This window comes from Nerophis lumbriciformis, linkage group LG15 (genome assembly GCF_033978685.3).
Source record: "Nerophis lumbriciformis linkage group LG15, RoL_Nlum_v2.1, whole genome shotgun sequence".
NCBI classification, from domain to species: domain Eukaryota; kingdom Metazoa; phylum Chordata; class Actinopteri; order Syngnathiformes; family Syngnathidae; genus Nerophis; species Nerophis lumbriciformis.
This window is the reverse complement of record NC_084562.2, coordinates 10,793,628-10,819,345: the sequence shown is the minus strand read 5'-3', so window position 1 is coordinate 10,819,345 and position 25,718 is coordinate 10,793,628. Positions and strand designations below refer to the sequence as shown.

Below are 25,718 nucleotides of genomic sequence, written 5' to 3'. Positions count from 1 at the left end.
CATCTTACATCACACACGTACAGGCCAATATATCAGCATCTGTAGAAACAAAAGCGGTAATATCAGTGTGCCTGACGTGCAGCCTTTGTCATAACTCTATTATAGAATTTCTGGTCCAGCCAGTTTAACTTCATTCTCAATCTTCCCAAATTTCGCTAAACTCCACCTTTTGTGCAGATCTCCTGTATATAGGAGGGCCGTATTACTACTCCGCTGATTCTTGGTGAGACTTCATTCGGGGAAGCGTTGGCACGTTTGTCTGCTTGCTTCTAAAGGTAATTATTTTTACATATTTGGTACTCTGGAATGTTTCAATAATTATTTTGCATAGATTTAAGTGGACAGGATAATTATCACCAGTCTGCAAAAGTTTTTTGAGATTATAACTAGCAACCCATTGAAAGTTCAAAGAAAAATGTGTCCTTATTTCTTGAAACTACGGTATATGTTTTAAAATACTGTAAAACTGCTAAGTCAAGGTATTCATGGTGAAAAATAAAAATACTGGTAACTAAACTGAAACCACCAACAAATGTGTAGATTTAAAACTATACTTTAATGGGAATCGTTTTGCTTGATAAATACAAAGGTAAAACATTAGACCGCCAACAGTTGGACATTGTCATCGTGCTTATAAGCCTTAAACCGAAATGAAAGGACAAGTTGTAAATATTCAAGCATTGCAAAGAACGAGGAAGCCTTGCAAGATTATGTTGATACATGTGCTTATTATACAATTGTGGGTTCTGTTAGTATTTTCCCCATTAATTGGCCCAAAAGTAGGTTTTTATTTACATATTGTTCCAACAGTGATGCTGGTTTTGGTTTCCTGGTCAAACATTTGCATGAAATGGTCACACGAGACCTCAACTTTAGACTTAGACAAACTTTATTGATCCACAAGGGAAATTGTTCCACACACAAAGGATGGAAAGGATAATGCAGGTATAAAGTAGACAAAAAATGTACCATTGTAGCAATATCAAATATAACATATATGTAATATTTACATATGTTAAGCTTCCTCGTTCCTTGCAAGGCTTGAATATTTACAGTATATTATATATACTGATATTATACTTGTATACAATATATAACAAATCCCAATTATGTGATTCTAAAGTAGGGGGGAAAAAATCTACTTAATTGTGTGGGAGGAACCCTATTGTCCTGAGAGCCAGCGTCCTCTGCAGTGGACAGTTTTTGGTCTGTTTCTTCAGTCCGTTTTGCAGATTTAGGAGAGAAAAAATGGCAAGTCACAAGCGTCCTCGACAGTGGACGTTTGTGTCTTCAGTCAGTCTTACAGATTTAGCAGGAAAAAATGGCAAAATAAAAGCGTCCGCTGCTATGGACATTTCGTCTTTTGGTCTGATTCTTCAGTCAGTGTTGCGGATTTAGAAGGAAAAAATGGCAAAGAACAGTTTTTGGTCCAAGTTTCAAAATTTGTAGGACAAAAACCAGCAAAACACACTTGTTTTGCTTTGTTTTTAGTCTTTCTTCATTCAGTCTTACAGATTTAGAAGGGAAAACGGCAAAATAAATGTGTCCACTGCAGTGGACAGTTTTTAGTCTGTTCATTCATTTCAGTTCATTTATTCATTGCATTCATAAATCATAAATCAAACAAAATAAAAATAAATCAAAATAACAAAGTAAAATATGAATGAAAAGGAACAGAAAGAAGTAAAAAAAAAAAAAAAAAAATTGAGTTACAAATTTCAGAAGGAACAAAATAGCAAAGCGTCCTCTACAGTGGACATTTGTCTTTGGTTGGTTTCTTCAGTCAGTGTTACAGATTTAGCGGGAAAAATTTTAAAATAAAAGTGTCCACTATAGTGGACATTTGTCTTTGGACGGTTTCTACAGTCAGTGTTACAGATTTAGCGGGAAAAATGGCAAAATAAAAGCGTCCACAGCAGTGGACATTTGTATTGAGTCGGTTTCTTCAATCAGTGTTACAGATTTAGCGGAGAAAAAAAGCTAAATAAAAGCGTCCACTGCAGTGGACATTTATCTTTGGTCAGCTTCTTCAGTCAGTGTTACAGATTTAGCGGGAAAAATGGCAAAATAAAAGGGTCCACTGCAGTGGACATTGGTATTGAATCGGTTTCTTCAGTCAGTGTTACAAATTTAGCAGGAAAAAAAATAGCAAAGCGTCCTCTACAGTGGACATTTGTCTTTGGACGGTTTCTACAGTCATTGTTACAGATTTAGCAGGAAAAATAGCAAAATAAAAGCGTCCACTGCAGTGGACATTTGTCTTTGGTCGGTTTCTTCAGTCAGTGTTACAGATTTAGCAGGGGAAAAAAATAGCAAAGCGTCCTCTACAGTGGACATTTGTCTTTGGGCGGTTTTTTTTCAGTCAGTGTTACAGATTTAGCGGGAAAAATGGCAAAATAAAAGCATCCACTGCAGTGGACATTTGTATTGAGTCGGTTTCTTCAGTCAGTGTTACAGATTTAGCAGGAAAAATAGGAAAATAAAAGCGTCCACTGGAGTGGACATTTGTATTGAGTCGGTTTCTTCAGGCAGTGTTACAGATTTAGCAGGAAAAATAGGAAAATAAAAGCGTCCACCGCAGTGGACATTTGGTTTTGGTCGGTTTCTTCAGTCAGTGTTACAGATTTAGCAGGAAAAATAGGAAAATAAAAGCGTCCACCGCAGTGGACATTTGTCTTTGGTTAGTTTCTTCAGTCAGTGTTACAGATTTAGCAGGAAAAAATAGGAAAATAAAAGTGTCCTCTACAGTGGACTTGTTCTTTTTTTTTTTTGCTTTTGTCAGACTTACATATTTTGGAGAATGAAAGTATCCAAATTGTGTAACTGACAAAAGAACCAAAATCAAATGTCCACTGAGAGCATGCAGCGTTTGCAGTGGACTTTTGTTATTGGTCTGTTTCTTTTGTCAGTCGCACATTTTGAAGAACAAACAAAACAAAAAAAAGAGCAAAACACAAATGTCTACTGCAGTGGACATTTGTTTTTAGCCCGTTTTGTTTAAAAGGGACAAGCGGTAGAAAATGGATGGATGGGTTACATATTTTGGAGAAGAAAATAGCAAAACACAACTGCCTACCGAGAGCCGGTGTCCTCTGCAGTGGACATTTGTCTGTGGTCTTTCTTTTGTCAGTCGCACATTTTGAAGAACAAAAAAAAATTAGGAAAACACAAATGTCTACTGCAGTGGACATTTGGTTTTAGGCCGTTCGGTTACATATTTTGTAGAAGAAAATAGCAAAGCACAAATGCCTACCTAGATCTGGTGTCCTCTGCAGTGGACATTTGTTTTTGGTCTGTTTCTTTTTTCAGTCGCACATTTTGAACAAAAAAAAAAAATGGCAAAACACAAATGTCTATTGCAGTGGACATTTGTTTTTAGGCTGTTTGGTTACATATTTTGTAGACTGTTTGGTTACATATTTTGTAGAAAAAAATAGCAAAACACGAATGCCTACCTAGAGCCGGTGTCCTCTGCAGTGGACTTTTGTTTTTGGTCTGTTTCTTTTGTCAGTCACACATTTTGAAGAACAAAAAAAAAAAAATTAGCAAAACACAAATGTCTACTGCAGTGGACATTTGTTTTTAGGCCATTTTCTTTAATCTGTTACATATTTCGGAGAACAAAACACAACTGCCTACCTAGAGCCGGTGTCCTCTGCAGTGGACATTTGTCTTTGGTCTGTTTCTTTTGTCAGTCACACATTTTGAAGAACAAAAAAAAAAAATGAGCAAAACACAAATGTCTACTGCAGTGGACATTTGTTTTTGGTCTGTTTCTTTTGTCAGTTACACATTTTTGAAGGGGGAAAAAAATTGCCCTTGTCAAAGAACCACAAATGTCTACTACAGTGGACGTTGGTTCTCACGTTTCATCAAGGTTACTTTGAGTACGGTTGAAGTAGGCTGCGTCATCCGATATCAATGTGCTTTTGCCAACAAAATTGATAATTACTACTGTCGATTCCTGCATGCTCGAAATAACTTGATCCGGTTCTGCAACATTGGTTGAAATGTGTTAATGACATGTTTTGAATGTCAATTTCAATATGAAAGCCATGTCATGAGAAATTACCTAAGCGGTTTAATCTTACCCAACACTGTTTGGTGTACCGTGTACATTATTAATTTAATGGACTTTTATAAAGTCCTTAAGCTCTTCTTGTACTGCTTTTAGCAAGTCAAGTTTTTCAGGAGTAAAAGGACGGGATACAAAACTGCAAAGCGTCACGTGTGCGGCAGCTACATACGTCTGTTTGACGCATGTACCAAATGCCAACCTGTCATAAACGTCGACAAGATAGTAATTAAGTATGGCAGTTACTCCATCACTCCGTTTCCATTGTGACGCTCTTCTCTTCAAACACAACAATGCATGAAAATATGAAACAGTGTGTCACTGCTGCACGCTTTTTACAAGCTTTTAAGTTACCCTTTTGGTTCATTTTTAGTCTTATACCTTTTTTTTTCGCCTTCTTTTTGTGCCCTTGTGTGCATTATCCTTTTCTTCCTTATCCTTTCCATCCTTTGTAACTGAGCAACTGTGTGGAACAATTTCCCTTGTGGATCATTAAAGTTTGTCTAAGTCTAAGTCTAGATTGATACCATACCAAGAGACATGGATTAATAAATAAATAATAATAATGTTATAATAATAAATACATTATCAAATAGATACAGGACCAGTATTGCCAATTAGTGATACTTTTTTTACTTGAACATTTTTCGAGATTATTACACCATAGTGTGAGTTTGCCTTTTTTTTTGTTGTTGACATTGTTAAAATCTAAGTAAAAATACATAGGCTAACAAAAAAAATTTTTTTTGAAAATATAAATTTGTTAAAGATTTACTCAATATTTAACTTTTTTTTATTTTATTTTTTTAAATTAATCAGTCAAACAAAATAATATACAATAATACCATAATACAATTACGATTTCAAAACCAACATTCAGAATAGCAACCAACAGAGCAATTGAGAGGACACACAAACATGACACAAAACAATCCTAAAGTAGTCAAACAAAAATGAATAATATCCTCAACAGTATCAATATTAATAAGAATTCCAACATAGCAGTGATTAGAAATCCCTCATTTATGGTCCGTGTACCTTCCGTTCATTCTATTTCCAATTCTGAAACGCAATTCAAAAAACAAAGTTAGGGCCGTTTTTCGATTTTTACTATATATGGCAGATTTGAAAACCTTCAAAAAAGGGGTTGATTTTCATTAAAATATTACCATCAAATTTTATTTTTCCAGATAAACATAAAAATCCAATTCATGTTTATCCAAAATGCAAAAATGTGTGGTTATCTGTGTGATGACAAATTGAACCGGAAGCTGCATTTTAGCTTTTCCTTTGTGTTTACCATGTTTTTAACTTAACGGTAGCTGGCATAGGCTCCAGCACATCGCGGGACCCCATAAGGTAAAAAATGGATGGATGGATGGATGGTAACACCTTTGTTCAGAAGGAGTCCTATTGTCCTTTTTAAAAAAGTGTCATTAAATAGTTGTCCAACTTTTGTGTCAGAAATGAAAATAGAAAAAACGGCCCGAAATTTGTTTTTGATTTGCATTTAAGAATTTTGAAATGGAATAAACGGAAGGTACCCGGACCTAAAATACTGCTTCCGGTTCAATTTGCATTGGAGCATTCACACGCAATTCCTTCAGGATTGCCTCATCTCGTTAGTACAAACCCTGTTTCCATATGAGTTGGGAAATTGTGTTAGATGTAAATATAAACGGAATACAATGATTTGCAAATCATTTTCAACCCATATTCAGTTGAATATGCTACAAAGACAACATATTTGATGTTCAAACCGATAAAAAAAAAAAATTTTTGCAAATAATCATTAACTTTAGAATTTGATGCCAGCAACACGTGACAAAGAAGTTGGGAAAGGTGGCAATAAATACTGATATAGTTGAGGAATGCTCATCAAACACTTATTTGGAACATCCCACAGGTGAACAGGCAAATTGGGAACAGGTGGGTGCCATGATTGGGTATAAAAGTAGATTCCATGAAATGCTCAGTCATTCACAAACAAGGATGGGGCGAGGGTCACCACTTTGTCAACAAATGCGTGCGCAAATTGTTGAACAGTTTAAGAAAAACCTTTCTCAACCAGCTATTGCAAGGAATTTAGGGATTTCACCATCTACGGTCCGTAATATCATCAAAGGGTTCAGAGAATCTGGAGAAATCACTGCACGTAAGCAGCTAAGCCCGTGACCTTCGATCCCTCAGGCTGTACTGCATCAACAAGCGACATCAGTGTGTAAAGGATATCACCACATGGGCTCAGGAACACTTCAGAAACCCACTGTCAGTAACTACAGTTGGTAGCTACATCTGTAAGTGCAAGTTAAAACTCTCCTATGCAAGGCGAAAACCGTTTATCAACAACACCCAGGAAGGCCGTCGGCTTCGCTGGGCCTGAGCTCATCTAAGATGGACTGATACAAAGTGAAAAAGTGTTATGTGGTCTGACGAGTCCACATTTCAAATTGTTTTTGGAAACTGTGGACGTCGTGTCCTCCGGACCAAAGAGGAAAAGAACCATCCGGATTGTTATAGGCGCAAAGTTGAAAAGCCAGCATGTGTGATGGTATGGGGGTGTATTAGTGCCCAAGACATGGGTAACTTACACATCTGTGAAGGCACCATTAATGCTGAAAGGTACATACAGGTTTTGGAGCAACATATGTTGCCATCCAAGCAACGTTACCATGGACGCCCCTGCTTATTTCAGCAAGACAATGCCAAGCCACGTGTTACATCAACGTGGCTTCATAGTAAAAGAGTGCGGGTACTAGACTGGCCTGTAGTCCAGACCTGTCTCCCATTGAAAATGTGTGGCGCATTATGAAGCCTAAAATACCACAACGGAGACCCCCGGACTGTTGAACAACTTAAGCTGCACATCAAGCAAGAATGGGAAAGAATTCCACCTGAGAAGCTTAAAAAATGTGTCTCCTCAGTTCCCAAATGTTTACTGAGTGTTGTTAAAAGGAAAGGCCATGTAACACAGTGGTGAACATGCCCTTTCCCAACTACTTTGGCACGTGTTGCAGCCATGAAATTCTAAGTTAATTATTATTTGCAAAAAAAAATTAAGTTTATGAGTTTGAACATCAAATATCTTGTCTTTGTAGTGCATTCAATTGAATTTGGGTTGAAAAGGATTTGCAAATCATTGTATTCCGTTTATATTTACATCCAACACAATTTCCCAACTCATATGGAAACAGGGTTTGTACTTGCTTTGCAAAGCAGAAGGTCTTGGGTTCGAAGCCCTGTTGTGGTAGAAATGATGGTATGGTTTTTAAACTTATGTTTAATACGCTAAACTTCAGCATATTAATAAAAAAAAAGTGGGCTGTTACAAAATCATGCTGATTGTCAAAGATGTTGGATAACATAACACGTGATAGTTCTACCTCAATAGAAGCTTTTATTATTTCTATGGTGTCTTGCTGGGATATCCAGGATTTCAGCCTTTCAAAGATTTTCTTGGACAACCAATTTTCAATCTTGGTATTTGTCAAATCCTAGTTACAACCCAGACCGCACCACAAAATTTTAGAAGAAAAGTGTATTTTTCATGTATTAGCCGCACTGGACTATAAGCCACAGATACATACCGGTACGTTGTGAAATTAGATTTTTGCACAGAAAGATTTTGTAAATGTTTATTCACATACCTAACTTGTTTGCAACGGCAGTAAAACGGATGATCAAACAAAACAGAAAAGTCGTTGATGTCGTTATTCATCCTCTATAGCAGGGGTGTCAAACTAATTTTAGCCCAGGGGCTGCATGGAGGAAAATCTGTGCACACACGGGCCGGACTATTAAAATCCTGGCGTTAAAACTAAAAAAATAAAGACAACTTCAGATTGTTTTCTTTGGCTTATTTTGGCCAAAAGAAGAACAAACACATTCTGAAAATAAAAATGTAGAAAAAAATACAGGCAGCGGTAAAGTTTAGATCCATGAAGGAAAGAAGAAAGTGAATGAATGTTTATAACTGAAATAATTTACATATGCATGAAAATTTTTTTTTTTGTATAATTTTTTTAAATGAACGAAGCAACATTTATGACAACCTTTTTCCAAAACACAATATAGAATGTGAGATATAATAGGACAATGCATACATTTATCATTTGTTTTCAAAATGCTTACAAAAAAGTGGGACCCCAAAAATTGACTGTGGGACCCCATTTTTATGACTTAATGGGGTCCCTGGGACCCCATTTTGAAAATTCCTAGCGCCAACACTGATGGAGTATTGGTGTGTGCAAAACAGCAGCAGGCGGCTGTGGCCTGCGGGCCGCTTCTGATACTAATCAAATATCCAGCCAGGTCCGCACACTCCTCAGGGCCCGCGACGCAGCCTTCAGGTCAGGGGACAGGGCACTGTACAGTGTTGCTAGAGCCGACCTGAAGAGAGGGATTAAAAAAGCAAAGGCGGACCACAGGAGGTGCATAGAGTCCCATCTGTCCCGCAAAAACTCACGGGAGGTGTGGCGGGGCATTCATGACATCACGAACTTCAGAGGCTGCAATATGACAACTGCGGATCAGAGTGCGACACTGGCAGAGGAGCTTAACTGTTTCTTTGCCCGTTTCGAAACCCCCCAGCGACACTCATCTGCTCCAGCCCTGCCCCCGCCCCCACCGGGCTCCGGCGCCACTCCACTCACTGTACAGGAGCACAGTGTCAGACGAGTGCTCCTGGCTGTGAACCCCAGGAAGGCTACCGGACCACACGGAGTACCTGGAAAGGTGCTCAGGACGTGCGCCCACCAGCTCGCCCCCCCCCTCACCAGGATCTTCAACCTCTCCCTGGCTCAGGCAGTCATCCCATCCTGCCTGAAGTCATCTACAATAATCCCGGTGCCGAAGAAGTCTCCCATTACCAGCCTGAATGATTACCGACCAGTGGCCCTCACTCCGGTAATCATGAAGTGCTTCGAGCGACTTGTTCTCCAGCACATCAAGGACCATATCCCTCCAGACTTCGACCCCCACCAGTTCGCATACCGGGCGAACAGGTCCACAGAGGACGCCATCGCTGTTGCTCTCCACTCTGCTCTGAACCACCTGGAGCAGCAGCAGAGCTACGTCCGGATGCTCTCTGTGGACTATAGCTCTGCCTTCAATACAATAATCCCGGACAGACTCTGCAATAAACTGGACACTCTTGGCCTCCCCCCTCTCACAAACGCCTGGATAAGGGACTTCCTAACGGACCGACCCCAGAATGTGAGACTTGGCCCGCACCTCTCATCCTCCCGCACGCTGAGCATCGGCTCCCCACAGGGCTGTGTGCTGAGCCCCCTCCTCTACTGCCTTTACACCCATGACTGCAGTCCGGCCCACAGTGACAACCTTACCGTCAAGTTCGCCGACGATACCACAGTGGTCGGGCTCATCTCCAGGGGTGACGAGGCTGCCTGCAGAGAGGAGGTCCTGAAGCTGACGGCCTGGTCTTCGGAGAACAACCTCGCTCTCAACACCAGCAAGACCAGAGAGATCATCGTCGACTTCAGGAGGAGCAGCACCGACCCTGCCCCCCTCTACATCAACGGCGAGCGTGTAGAGAGGGTCCACACCTTCAGGTACCTTGGAGTCCACATCTCTAATGACTTCTCCTGGACAGTCAACACCACATCAATCATCAAGAAGGCTCAGCAGCGGCTACACTTCCTTAGAGTCCTCGGGAAGTACAACCTGAAGCCTGACCTGCTGCTGACCTTCTACCGCTCGTCCATCGAGAGCCTGCTGACCTACTGTATTACGGTATGGTACGGCAGCTGCACTGCAGCAGACAGGGAGAGGCTGCAAAGAGTGGTCAAGACGGCTCAGAAGATCATCGGCCGCCCTCTCCCCTCTCTGACGGACATCTACACCTCCCGCTGCCTCAACAGAGCCAGTGCCATCATCAAGGACAGCACCCACCCTGGCTCTGACCTGTTCCACCTGCTGCCCTCTGGGAAGCGCTACAGGTGCATTAAAACCAAAACAAACAGGCTAAAGAACAGCTTCTTCCCCAGGGCCATAACCATCCTGAACGGACTGCCCCATTGTCCCCCATAACTGCCTTCTCTTCGGTGCAATAACCCATTCCACCAACCACCCTGTTTTTGTTTTGTTTTTTTTCATGTATATATTCATTTCACACCATATTCATTGCACTTCTACATTTTTTATATTTTTATATATTTGCACATTGTTTTTCTAGCATGCACACATCGCACTGTATGGAATGGCCTCAATCTCGTTACCTTGCGTAATGACAATAAAGCTGATTCTGATTCTGATTCTGATTCTGATCATCCTGGGGGCCAAAGATAATTCATTCCGGGGGCCTTGACTTTGACATCCCGGCTCCTATAGGATTTTCTCCTTTTCAAACGAGATTCAAGACGTGTATCAGGATTCTTCTTCCTTGTACTTTGTAAACACTTTTCAAAACAGTTTCTTAAAATTGATTATTTTAGTTAATTGTTTGATTTCTTTGCTTAATCCATTTAATGATTTAGCTGTTAGCGAATAAAAATCCATAGATTAGCCGCACCTTTGTATAAGCCGCAGGGTTCAAAGCTTGGGAAAAAAGTAGCGGCTTATAGTCCGGAAAATACCATCATTTTGTCTTAGTTTTTATACCAGATGCTCTTCTTGAAGCAGCCTGGCCCGTAATCGAACCCATTTTTGGTCATGAAAAGCAGAAGCGTGCACAGTAAACTCTTGTTTCCGGGCCTGATAATGGCATATGAATTTCTGCGAAGTAAGAGTTATTCATCATAAATTAATTATTTTCATAGTTACAGCGTAAAAAAATATGTTTACGAACTTCTAAATACATTTTAACACTTGTTGTATCCAATATACAGTACTTTAGTAAAGCTTCCTGAGGCTGAGCCAACCAGTGGCCCCCGATACTGAACAGCTCGCTCTGATTGGATTTGGTTTTAATACTGTAGTATTGATATTTTCATAATCATTTAGCCATTATTTGGCTTGGAAGTACATATTTTAGGCCAAAAAATGTGTAAAATAAGCCTAAAAAAAAGTGACATTATAGGACAGTGTAAAAATATCAACAAAATAATTATATACATTTTTATTAGATACAATTGTTTGAGCAACATCTGTCAACGAAAGCCAAAACAAACATATAACTAATAAACCATCCTGTGTCCAATAACTTGTTATAAATATAATAACTATGTAACAACTCAAGGCCACTTCATTTTATTTGGCCCTCGAAAGCCTGTAAATAATATGTATCAATAAAGTACTGTTACTTTTCTTACTAAATGTATTCTTTCTTTCTATTTTGGGAGAGAAAAAAATATATATATATATTCCATGTAATCGCAAATTATGTTGACTTAAATACTGTCTATTTATGCAAAAATAATTATCAAACATTCAAACCATCTTTTTTTTAAATAGAAATAAATACTCATTATTTCAAAGTAAGTTATCCATCAGATTGTGCAATGTAAAAGTAGCAATAGATTTCAAGGTAAAATTGTGAAATTTACTGTTGTTTTTACAGCAAAAACTTGTACTTTTTTACTGTAATAAACTGTGGTGCCGTTTTGGCATTTACAGTAATACACCGAAAAATCTACAGTTGTTGATTGGCGGTAAAAAAACAAAACAACTAACAACACGTAAAACCTTTAGCATATCTGTATGGGGAATTAAATTATAGAACTGATTAACCAAAGAAATGAAACAAAGCACTAATATGATTCAGTTTAAGAGGCGGTTCAAACTACAAGTGTTCACAAAGTACACAGAACAAGAATTATGATTAACATCTTCAACCCTTTTTTCCCCCTTTTTTTTTTATTGAGACAAAGATAGACTTAGACTTCCTTTTTATTGTCATTCAAATTTGAACTTTACAGCACAGATAAGAACAAAATTTCGTTACATAAGCTCATGGTAGTGCAGGATAAAAAAAAAAAGCAATAAGGTGCATATATAAATAAATAAATATATAAAATAAATAAATAGATATAAATAAATAAATAGATAATATAAATAAAAAAATAGATAAAATAAATAAAAGATGATTTATGTATTTAATATTTATTTGCTTACTATGGTATATTATTAATTTAGTATTTATTTGTTCACTGTTCTGTTACAGAGAACAAGGAAATTGGATACAATTGCTATGGTATGAAAAGGGGTGGGAATAAATAAGCTCTACTCCTTCCTACTCCTTTTCGGACGTGCTGTAATGAAACAACTGGAAATGTGTGATGCATTACATTGTATCGTATATGCATGTTTGAAATGAACTGAAACTGAACCGAACTGAAAAAACAAACTCGCAGCTCAAGTGCCAATTTTTTACTGTCCAATTGCAGGTTTTTTTATTTACAGTAAAAAAAAAAAAAGCTGCCATTTTTTACCATAAAAACAGCAGTACTGTTTTTCCATTTACAGTAATATACACTAAATTTTGAGGTGAAATAATTGCAACTTACCATATTTTTTTAACATTTTAGTTAAAAAAAAAAAATCTACTAATATAATGCATAAAACAATTGTGTAATAATAGTATTCACTGTTAGAAGCGGCCCTCTGGGGCCAAGCATAACTGCGATGTGGCCCTCAGTGAAAACGACTTTGACACCTCTGCACTATACAATATGAACAACACAACAATTACAAATATTTATGCCAAAAAACATAATAGAGAACTGAAAAATGTCGATCTCACCACGCCTGACACTGATACTACCTTTGGTATCTATCGATATTTGGATCAATCCATCTACCTCTACTTTTCAATTTTAAACCATTAAGGTACAGACGGCTAAGAGAGATCCTGTAACCTTAACCCCCATGTAAAGGAAAACCTGCATTTTTCGCTCTGCTCAACAGACCAACAAAAATTCCCCACCAAAGTACTCAAAAACCTGAATTTCTAAGATGACGCATTCAAACTATTTGGTTCACGTGACCGAGCAAACTTCAAGGTGTAACCCACCGACACCTACATGCTCCCCCATACGTCTACGGGACCGTCTGAAGGGCCATTCCACCGCATTGGGACCATTTTCTTGTTGAAACTCTTTCAAAATTAACTTACATTTCATTTTTTTTTGTTTTTTGTTTGTTTCATCAAAGACAATTTCCTACCTCAGGACTGAAAGCAAGAGGGGTGAGTGTGTAGCATAGAATACACAAATACATGAAATATACTGCAGATATATAGTGACTGTTAGGGGGCGTAATGTAAAGTGCTTGTGTAACAGGACCGGGTACAAACAAGGACACGACTAACATGTGGATTTTAACTTCATTGTTTTTTGTTGAGAAAAACTAAAAGTCAAAAATATTGTAAATACTGTAGATCAGGGGTGCTCACACTTTTTCTGCAGGCGAGCTACTTTTCAATTGATCAAGTCGTGGGGATCTACCACATTCATATATATAATTTATATTTACTTATTTATGAAATATATGTTTTTGTTAACAAGTTAAAGGTGTTTAATGATAATACAAGCATGTTTAACACATATAGTTAATATTGTTAATAAAGGTGTTTAATGAAAATACAAGTATGTTTAATACATATAGTTAATATTGTTAACAAGTTAAAGGTGTTTAATGATAATACAAGCATGTTTAACACATATAGTTAATATTGTTAATAAGTTAAAGATGTTTAAAGATAATACAAGCATGTTTAACACATATAGTTAATATTGTTAACAACTTAAAGGTGGTTAAAGATAATACAAGCATGTTTAACACATATAGTTACTATTGTTAACAACTTAAAGGTGTTTAAAGATAATACAAGCATGTTTAACACATAGTTAATATTGTTAACAAGTTAAAGGTGTTTAAAGATAATACAAGCATGTTCAACACATATAGTTAATATTGTTAACAAGTTAAAGGTGTTTAATGATAATACAAGCATGTTTAACACATATAGTTAATATTGTTAATAAGTTAAAGGTGTTTAATGATAATACAAGCATGTTTAACACATATAGTTAATATTGTTAATAAGTTAAAGATGTTTAAAGATAATACAAGCATGTTTAACACAGTTAATATTGTTAACAACTTAAAGGTGGTTAAAGATAATACAAGCATGTTTAACACATATAGTTACTATTGTTAACAACTTAAAGGTGTTTAAAGATAATACAAGCATGTTTAACACATAGTTAATATTGTTAACAAGTTAAAGGTGTTTAAAGATAATACAAGCATGTTTAACACATATAGTTAATATTGTTAACAAGTTAAAGGTGTTTAAAGATAATACAAGCATGTTTAACACATATAGTTAATATTGTTAACAAGTTAAAGGTGTTTAATGATAATACAACCATGTTTAACACATATAGTTAATATTGTTAATAAGTTAAAGGTGTTTAAAGATAATACAAGCATGTTTAACACATATAGTTAATATTGTTAATAAGTTAAAGGTGTTTAAAGATAATACAAGCATGTTTAACACATATAGTTAATATTGTTAATAAGTTAAAAGTGTTTAAAGATAATACAAGCATGTTTAACACATATTGTTAATAAGTTAAAAGTGTTTAATGATAATACATGCATGTTTAACACATATAGATTCCTTTCTTTCATGAAGACAAGAATATAAGTTGGTGTATTACCTGATTCTGATGACTTGCATTGATTGGAATCAGACAGTGGTGATGATAACGTCCGCATTTTCGAATGGAGGAGAAAAAAAGTCCTCCTTTCTGTCCAATACCACATGAAAGTGGTTGGTTTTTGGCATCTTATTTATCCAGCTTCCGTACTCCTTTGTATACACTTCACAAGAAATACATTGTCGGCAAACTCCGTAGCTTGTGCACGCCAGCTTTCTGAGACTCTTATTTTGTTAGCGCAGGCAGGATGAAGCAGCGCTTTTATTGTGCAACTGTGCAGTCGGTCTTTGGAGTTTTGACGACAGGTACGGCGCCAGAGTCTGTTGAAATAAAGTGTTTCTCGCCTTCCTGTCGGTAATTTTAATGAGCTGGCAGCAGCCAGCGTCATCTCAGAAGACCCTCGGGTGCCGTGAATGTCAATCAAGTGACGAAAGTGACGTCATAGTGAAGATTTATGATCGCTCATTTTTAGGACTATTTTTTTAATGCCTGGCTGGTGATCGACTGACACACCCTCCACGATCGACCGGTAGCTCGCGATCGACGTAATGAGCACCCCTGCTGTAGATGATCTTTTCCCTTAACCGTGGTTGGTTCCGTAAAAGGTGGCACGGGTTGTGGTCGGGTCAGTGATCAGGTGAATGCATACATCCGTGCAAAGATCTCACTTCCAAACACGGCCTGACTGGACTGCAAGATATAAATCTGTTATTAGGTTTTGAGCAAATAAATGTAGTGCATCTAAGGAACACAGGAAAAATGTACGACATTCTGACAACAAAATTGCATTTGTGTTCAAATATTGGGGTCTTTTTAAAAAATATATGATAAATCCAAATTCATATGTGCAATTGATGTAATTTAAAAAATATATATAATTTTACAGTACTAGTAAAGATATAACATTTCTAAGGGATTTTAATGATTATATCTCAGTCTTATTTTAAGAAGCCGAGACAGGCAACAAATGCTGTTTTTTCAGTCTTCAAGCTAGATTAATCTTTTAAATTGTGTTTTTAAAATATGGAATCAGATCAATATCCAGGCTTATGGACAAACTACTACTACACCCATACGCACACATACACCCCACCCCCATACCACGCCTTTGCCGATTCACCCCCCAGTGGTATGATGGACCTAAAGGCCCTAAAGGCTGCAGCTTTTGGGCCGGATGCCCGGTTTTGCAAGTCTCGAGTTTTAGTGTGTTGTAATATGTGCTCACGTGTGCTTATTGTTGTTTGAAGGACATTGATACAATGTTGATTATACATATATGTCTTTTGAAACTTACTTTGCAAAATAGTTGTTTGTAAATTGAGACAACGTTGGTGTTTAACATTGGACCCACGTTGTTGGTTGGGAAATGACCAAATTTCAATAGTCAAATCAACGTCACAACCTGACATTGAATAAATGTTGTCAAAAAGCATGTTGTATTCGTGTTGTAGAATATTAGCTGAGAAATAAACAAAATTCAATGGTCCAATCAATGTCAGAACCCAACATTGATCAAAGGTTGTCAAAAAGCATGTTGTTTCAACGTTGTATTTGTGTTGTAGAATAGTGGTTGAGAAATAAACAATCGATGGTCCAATCAATGTCAGAACCCAACATTGATCAAAGGTTGTCAAAAAGCATGTTGTTTCAACGTTAGGACCTAATTCAACAAGTTCTCAACGTTGTTTCAATGTCTTGTTTCTGCTGGGTAAAGTTCTATTTTATTCTTATCAATGTGCAGGCCGCTAAACTTATTGATGTATCAATTTTCCGAGGCCACCGGTTCAATAAAATAACCCTTATACATTTCACATGTTGTCAAATGACCACTTTTTTCCATTACTGTATGAACTTTCATTCTTCATTAATGACAATCTTGTCGTTCTTCAACATACATTTCTTGCGCGTTTTAAAGGAAAAGCTGCCACATTCTTGTAACACAACTTACGCGGATTTTACATCATACTCAGAAAGCACAAGACATTGGTACAACGTTGATTAAACATATATGTTTTTTCAAAACTGACTTCTAAACAATGTTAAAAAAATTGGTGTCCAACGTTGGAGCCACGTTGTTGGTTGGGAAACGACCAAATTTCTATGGTCAAATCAACGTCACAACCTGACATTGAACAAGCGTTAACAAAAAGCATGTTGTTTCAACAATGTATTTGTGTTGTACAATATTGGTTGGGAAATGACGAAAGTTCAATGGTCAAATCAACATCACAACCTGACTGAGTAAATCTCTTCAAAAAGCATGTTGTTTCAGCGTTTGTATTTGTGTTGTAGAATGTTGGTTGGGAAATGACCAAAATTCAATGGTCAAATCAACATCAGAAGCCAACATTGATTAAATGTTGTCAAAAAGCATGTTATTCCAACGTTATGTTTGAGTTGCTCAACGTCAGGACTTAATTCAACCAATTTTCAACATTGTTTCAACGTCTTATGCCTGCTGGGTAAAGTTCTATTCTATTCTTGTCAATGTGCAGGCCGCTAAACTTATTGATATATCAAATTTCCGAGGCCACTGACTTTTAAACAACGTTGCAAAATAGCTGTATTTATAAATTGATGACCAATATTCAATGGTCAAATCAACGTCACAACCTGACATTGAATAAACAACGTCAAAAAGCATGTTGTTTCAACGTTGTATTTGTGTTTTGCAATATTGGTTGGGAAATGACCAAAATTCAATGATCAAATCAAAGTCACAATCTAACATTGAATACATGTCGTAGAAAAAGCATTCTATTTCAATGTTGGATTTGTGTTGTAATATATTGTTTGGGAAATGACCAAAATTCAATAGTCAAATCAATGTCGCAACCTGACATTGAATAAACGTAGTCAAAAAAAAGGTTGTTTTAACGTTGTTTTTAGGTTGTACAATATTGGTTGGGAAATGACCAAAATTCAATGGTCAAATCAGCGTCACAACCTGACATTGAATAAACGTTATCAAAAAAAAGTTGTTTTAACGTTGTTTTTAGGTTGTAAAATATTGTTTTGGAAATGACCAAAATTCCAATAGTCAAATCAACGTCACAATCTAACATTGAATAAATGTTGTCAAAAAGCATGTTGTTTCAACGTTGTATTTGTGTTGTACGATATTGGTTGGGAAATGACCAAAATTCAATGGTCAAATCAACGTCACAACCTGACATTGAATAAACGTTGACAAAAAAAGGTTGTTTCAACGTTGTTTTTAGGTTGTACAATATTGGTTGGGAAATAACCAAAATTCAATGGTCAAATCAACGTCACAACCTGACATTGAATAAACGTTGTCAAAAAAAGGTTGTTTCAACGTTGTTTTTAGGTTGTACAATATTGGTTGGGAAATAACCAAAATTTAATGGTCAAATCAACGTCACAACCTGACATTGAATAAACGTTGTCAAAAAAAGGTTGTTTTAACGTTGTTTTTAGGTTGTACAATATTGGTTGGGAAATGACCAAAATTCAATAGTCAAATCAACGTCACAACCTGACATTGAATAAACGTTGTCACAAAAAAGGTTGTTTTAACGTTGTTTTTAGGTTGTACAATATTGGTTGGGAAATGACCAAAATTCAATGGTCAAATCAACGTCACAACCGGACATTGAATAAATGGCGTCAAAAAGCATGTTGTTTCAACGTTGTATTTGTGTTGTACGATATTGGTTGGGAAATGACCAAAATTCAATGGTCAAATCAACGTCACAACCTGACATTGAATAAACGTTGTCACAAAAAAGGTTGTTTTAACGTTGTTTTTAGGTTGTACAATATTGGTTGGGAAATTACCAAAATTCAATGGTCAAATCAACGTCACAATCTAACATTGAGTAAATGTCGTCAAAAAGCATGTTGTTTCAACGTTATTTTTGTGTTGTACAATATTGGTTGGGAAATGACCAAAATTCAATGGTCAAATCAACGTCACAACCTGACATTGAATAAACAACGTCAAAAAGCATGTTGTTTCAACGTTGTATTTGTGTTGTACAATATTGGTTGGGAAATTACCACAATTCAATGGTCAAATCAGCGTCAGAACCCAACATTGATTAAACGTCGTCAAAAAGCATGTTATTCCAACGTTATGTTTGAGTTGCTCAACGTCAGGACTTAATTCAACCAGTTTTCAACATTGTTTCAACGTCTTATGCCTGCTGGGTAAAGTTCTATTCTATTCTTGTCAATGTGCAGGCCGCTAAACTTATTGATATATCAAATTTCAGAGGCCACCGGTTCAATAATATGTTTTTTCAAAACTGACTTCTAAACAAAGTTGCAAAATAGCTGTATTTGTAAATTGATGACCAAAATTCAATGGTCAAATCAACGTCACAACCTGACATTGAATAAACAACGTCAAAAAGCATGTTGTTTCAACGTTGTATTTGTGTTTTGCAATATTGGTTGGGAAATGACCAAAATTCAATGGTCAAATCAAAGTCACAACCTGACATTGAATAAACGTTGTCAAAAAAAGGTTGTTTTAACGTTGTTTTTAGGTTGTACAATATTGGTTGGGAAATGACCAAAATTCAATAGTCAAATCAACGTCAGAACCTGACATTGAATAAACGTTGTCACAAAAAAGGTTGTTTTAACGTTGTTTTTAGGTTGTACAATCTTGGTTGGGAAATGACCAAAATTCAATGGTCAAATCAACGTCACAATCTAACATTAAGTAAATGTCGTCAAAAAGCATGTTGTTTCAACATTGTATTTGTGTTGTACAATATTGTTTGGGAAATTACCAAAATTCAATGGTCAAATCAACGTCACAATCAATCCAACATTGAATAAATGTTGTCAAAAAGCATTCTATTTAAATGTTGGATTTGTGTTGTAAAACATTGGTTGGGAAATGACCAAAATTCAAAGGTCAAATCAACATCAGAACTCAACATTGATTAAACGTAGTCAAAAAGCATGTTGTTCCAACGTTAGGTTTGAGTTGCTCAACGTCAGGACCTAATTCAACAAGTTCTCAACGTTGTTTTAATGTTTTGTGCCTGCTGGGTAGATTTTTCCTTAGATGTGAGTGTTAGTTGTAGGTGAGTACATAAGTACATGAGTCCATAACCAAGTACTACTTACTATTATCCTGCAATAGATTCTAACTGGTCAAATGTTTAACCCTGTGTGTTCTGTAGGTGTAACATCGCTGTGTGAATAAGGAGCTGAGATGGTTTACAGACTCACGCTGACAATCGTGTTGCAGACCCTGGCTCTGCTCTTCATAGTGCCCGCCTGCGAGGCCTCTTCCCTGGGCCTCACGGTCCATGTGGAGCCCATGCAGAGTGATGGAGGACAGTCGGTAGGAAACAGTTTTTTTTTCCACGCTGCTAATTCACAATGTCCCTTTGGGACAGAGGACCCTATTGAATTTGTAAGGTTTTATTATTCTTTATTATTATTCTTTATTGTGTATCGGTTGGGAACATCTCTGCGCTGCTGACCCGTCTCCGCTCGGGATGGTTTCCTGCTGACCCCACTGTGGACTGGACTCTTACTGTTATGCTGGATCCACTATGGACTGTACTCTTACAATATTATGTTAGACCCACTCGACATCCATTGCATTCGGTCTCCCTAGAGGGGGGGGTTACCCACATATGCGGTCCTCTCCAAGGTTTCTCATAGTCATTCACATCGACGTCCCACTGGGGTGAGTTTTTCCTTGCCCTTATGTGGGCTTTGTACCGAGGATGTCGTTGTGGCTTGTGCAGCCCTTTGAGACACTTGTGATTTAGGGCTATATAAATAAACATTGATTGATTGATTGATTGATTATACCGCCGCCTCTTTGAGCTGTAATTTGACCCACTTAACATGCTTCAAAACTCACCATATTTGACACACACATCAGGACTGGCGAAAATTGCCATCTAATAAAAAAAAAAAAAAAAACCAAAACTCAAAATTGCGCTCTAGCGCCCCCTAGGAAAAAACACAGACAAAACTGCCTGTAACTTCCAGTAAAAATGTCGTAGAGACATGAAACAAAAACCTTTATGTAGGTCTAACTTAAACCTAGATTACATACACTAACATCTTTCAGCAAAAATCAACAGGAAGTTTGCTATTTTCCCTTCAAAATATAAGTTTAGTAAAAACAGACACTTTTGCCTCTTTCAGCTGTAATTTGACCCCCTTAACATGCTTCAAAACTCACCAAACTGGACACACACATCAGGACTGGCGAAAATTGTGATCTAGTAAAAAAACAACAACCCCAAAACTCTAAATTGCACTCTAGCGCCCCCTAGGAAGAAAACACAGACACAACTGCTCCTAGAAAGAAAACTCAGACAAAACTGCCTGTAACTTTCAGTAGGAACGTCTTAGAGACATGAAAAAAAAAGTATTGGGACACTTAGGACTAACACTGGACAAAAGTATTGGGACACTTAGGACTAACACTAGACAAAAGTATTGGGACACTTAGAACTAACACTAGGCAAAAGTATTGGGACACTTATGGAGTAAAAGTAGACAAAAGTATTGGGACACTTAGGACTAACACTAGGCAAAAGTATAGGGACACTTAGGACTAACACTAGACAAAAGTATTTGGACACTTAGGACTAACACTAGACAAAAGTATTGGGACACTTAGGACTAACACTAGGCAAAAGTATTGGGACACTTAGGACTAACAGTAGACAATGACAATGTGAAATGGAATTAATTCATTTTTGTCCTCAAAATTCTACACACAATACTCTATAATGACAACGTGAAATGGAATTATTTATTTTTTGTCCTCAAAATTCTACACACAATACCCTATAATGACAATGTGAAATGGAATCAATTCATTTCTGTCCTCTAAATTCTACACACAATACCTTGATGATTGGGTAAAGGCGGTAAACACCAGCAAAAGTCGGTCCCGTCCAACGCTGCTTGCAGCTTTAATTCGCTTCAGTTTTTCGTTCATCTTTCTGCGACCAGAAAAAGTTGATTAACATGCTGTTGAACGAGTCGGTAACCGTTCTTGCATTATTGGCCCCCTGTGCGAGACCCCGCTTTTTGTATAACCTCAACTGTCACACAAATATAAAGGGAAATGTAGAACTGTACAATAAAGTTGGAGAGTTAACAGAAAGGTTTTTGCAAAACATTATTTGTTAGTATCTGTGTCAGGCTTGTTACTGACAGTTTGGTTATTTTGGGGTTTTCCTCTGTGTTTGTGTTTATTTCCTCTCAGCGCTCTTATTTTGGTTCCATTTCCAGCACGTCTCTCTGAGCGCTCGTTTAGTTATATATTTTTTTTATTTTTTATTTTTTTCCCTCACCTGTCCCTGATTGGCAGCCTGGCACACCTGGTTGCAATTGCCAATCAGGCTACTATTTATGCCTGCCTCGCCCTCCAGTCAGGGCTCGATGATTTTACCCTGTCACCTGTTTCCTGTTTCCTCTAGCCTGTTTCCCCTACATGTGCACTGAGCATTTGCACTATTTGTTTTTTGACATTCAAGTCATGTTTTTCCTGCGCTACGCCTGCCATCTCTGCATCTTGGGTTTCAAGACCGACAGCAGTACCCGACAATATACTTACTATAGTCAAATGATATCTAACTGGCTGCTTTGAAAAGGGTCTAAATACTTGTATCAAATCTTTTAGTTTTTTTAGTGGATTTTTTCAAAAAAATTCTTGTATATATTCTTTTTTTTTTTACCAAAATGAGATTTTTTAGAATATTTTTTGTAACCTGTCGCCTTTTGAGATCTGATAAAAACAGGCACTATAAATATGCTACAGAAATCTATAATTATATTAGTATTATTAGTGTGCAATTAATTACTAATTACTTACCTGTGTATCGTACTGAGCAGCCAGTTGTGTTACAATTTTCTATAGTTAGCACACATTTTTTTAGTACTTCTGATTATTTTGATTGATGCTTGTCTTGTGTGACACTGCTAATTACCTATCATTCAAGATTTGGGCATTATCTCATAAGTAATTAGAAAGATTTAACCCCCAAAATTTGCAATATTACCAAAAAGACACTTTTTTACATCTGAATCCAAAAGGTTTTTGGACATACTTTTTGTAATATCCTACAAGACAACAGCATCACTGAAAATACAATCTATGTGGCAAAGATTATTTACTTTTTATTTACTTACAAATATATGTAAAAATTCAAAATATTGGGTTTTGATACTTTTCGGTTTCTTGCAAGTATGCTAACTGTTCCTATTATAATGTTAGCATTAAAATGTTTTACGCAATCTTTTTAGCTAATTTTGTTTGTTTAAACCTAAAAATGATAGATTTTGAAACTTGCTGTCAGTTTAGGAGGATGCTAACTTCTATTTTTGCATGTTGACATTAGCATTTTTGCTAATTTTATTCATCATGGCTTTCGATACCTATTACCATTTTAGACCGACGCTAACTTTTCATCATGCTAAAGTTAGTTGGCTAACTTTTTATGCTTGCACATGAACTATTTGTACTTGTTTACACCTAATTACATGGCTTTTAACACTTGACACCATTTTAGAGGTATGCTGACTTGTCCTATATGTTATCATGTTACCATTAGCATGCTAATGTTCTATGCTAGCAGTTTAGCTAATTTGATTCATTTAAAGCTTAAAATTTGTGGATTTTGATACTTTTTGCCATCCTGTAAGTATGCTAATTGTTATTATTATAACATGCTAATTTTAGCATGCTAACATTTTAGCTAATATTGCGTGCTTAAACCTAAAACTCATGGATTTTGATACTTGGCATCAGCTTAGAAGTATGCTAACTTCTCCTATAGTAGCATGTTAATGTTAGCATACTAACGTTTTATGCTAGTATTTTTGTAGATTTGTTTCTGTATAAACCTAAAAATCATGGTTTTTGATTTTTGGTGCCCTCATAGAAGTATGCTAACTTTTCCTTTTCCTCTGTCATCATGCTAATATTAGCATGCTTACACTGAAAAAAGTCAGTGTTCAAAAACAAGAAGAAAAAATACAACAATGAGGGGTATTTTATTTGAACTAAGCAAAATTATCTGCCAATAGAACAACAAAGTTTGGCTTGTCAAGACTTTCCAAAACAAGTCAAATTAGCTAACCTCAATGAACCCAAAAATACCTTAAAATTAGAGATGTCCGATAAATGCTTTAAAATGTAATATCGGAAATTATCAGTGTAATTGTCTGTATTATTGGTATCGGTTCTTTATTTTTATTTTTTATTTTTTTTTATTAAATCAACATAAAAAACACAAGATACACTTACAATTAGTGCACCAACCCAAAAAACCTCCCTCCCCCATTTACACTCATTCACACAAAAGGGTTGTTTCTTTCTGTTATTAATATTCTGGTTCCTACATTATATATCAATATATATCAATACAGTCTGCAAGGGATACAGTCCGTAAGCACACATGATTGTGCGTGCTGCTGGTCCACTAATAGCACTAACCTTTAACAATTAATTTCACTCATTTTCATTAATTACTAGTTTCTATGTAACTGTTTTTATATTGTTTTGCTTTCTTTTTTTATTCAAGAAAATGTTTTTAATTTATTTATCTTATTTTATTTTATAATTTTTTTTTTAAAAGGACCTTATCTTCACTATACCTGGTTGTCCAAATTAGGAATAATAATTAATTAATTCCACGACTGTATATATCGGTATCGGTTGATATCGGTATCGGTAATTAAGAGTTGGACAATATCGGACTATCGGATATCGGCAAAAAAGCCATTATCGGACAACCCTATTTAAAATAAGTATATTCTCACTAATAACAACTGTACTACTATATGAGTACGTATTTTCTATTGTTTCATTGAAAATAAAACAGCAAAGTCCATTTGGCTGTCATCTGTTTTAATATAAGACACAATTGTGTCAAAGTCATGATTTTTTTTTTTTCATGCTTGAAATAAGAAATTATTACTTTAAAAAAGTAGTTTTATACTTGTGAGTGTTGATGACACAGCTTTGCAACAGTTGATATTCTAGTTTCAAGCATGTTTTACTCAATATAGGTCTTAAAATCTCAGCAACAAGCTGTAATATCTTACTGATAAAATTTAGGACCAAAACACTTAAAACAAGTAAAACACTCTAACATAAAATCTGCTTAGTGAGAAGAATTATCTTATCAGACAGAAAATAAGCAAATATCACCCTTATTTGAGATATTTCATCTTACTTAGATTTCAGTTTTTGCAGTGTATGTTTTTTGTTAGCTTTTTTAGCTTCAATGTTCCCAACACACGTAACAGGCCCATCAAAATGACTTATGTATTACTCATTTTTAGTTATTCACTGCTTTTGTATGATGTTTTACTTTTGTTACTGTAAGTAAAATCTGCGCCACTACCACATAATTTCCCTATTAAGGGATTAATAAACACCATTTTATCTTATACCTACCCTTATCGTTTTGCTTCTCTTTGATTTTTGTTGCAGGTGCGAGCTTATTTCACCGCCATTGCATCCAATCCGTGCCCCCCATTGACTGGAGTGTGTACTGAAGGGGTCAATTGCACCCTTTACAAAGCCTACGAGCCCTTCAGTGGCTCCAAACCAGGCTCGGGTTGGTGTGTCCGCCAGTGGCAGCAAGTGGTCCCTAGTAAATACAATGGAACCCTCACTTTAAAGTATGACACCTGAACACATGTTCTAAAATAATTGCTTCGTAAAATAAAAAAAATAAAAAAAAAGGTTATTGTTGTGTGAAAATATTAGACTGATTAAGACTGTATGTATGTATATTTTAGATTGTTTATTATTCAGGCTTTCAGTGTTTTATTTCTGCCCCTTTTCCTTTTTAGCTCCACCACCAGTTTTTATGTGTCAATGGATGCGGGGCCACATGTACGTGCAAACTCCGGGAAACTCAATTACCCTCCTTATGTCGCGCTGCCTCCTCCTCTAAGGTAATGGACTTTTTATTTGGGTAAAGGAATTTAGATCCCTGTAAAAAAATAGTTGCACTCATAAAAATGGCTATTTTGTATACTCTAAACTA

General features: G+C 36.4%; 1 protein-coding gene across 3 annotated transcripts in view; it reads left to right on the top strand.

Moving 5' to 3' along the window:
* The first annotated feature begins 98 nt into the window (after positions 1-98).
* LOC133615948 (uncharacterized) overlaps positions 99-25,718 on the top strand; it is a 50,622-nt gene continuing 25,002 nt past the window's right edge. For all 3 annotated transcript variants that reach the window (XM_072914781.1, XM_072914780.1, XM_061974856.2), the window contains exons 1-4: positions 99-275; positions 19,863-20,026; positions 25,157-25,347; positions 25,522-25,626. In XM_072914781.1, the coding sequence (XP_072770882.1) occupies positions 19,895-20,026; positions 25,157-25,347; positions 25,522-25,626 (428 nt within the window). In that variant the 5' untranslated portion in view covers positions 99-275; positions 19,863-19,894. The remainder of the gene's footprint in view (positions 276-19,862; positions 20,027-25,156; positions 25,348-25,521; positions 25,627-25,718) is intronic.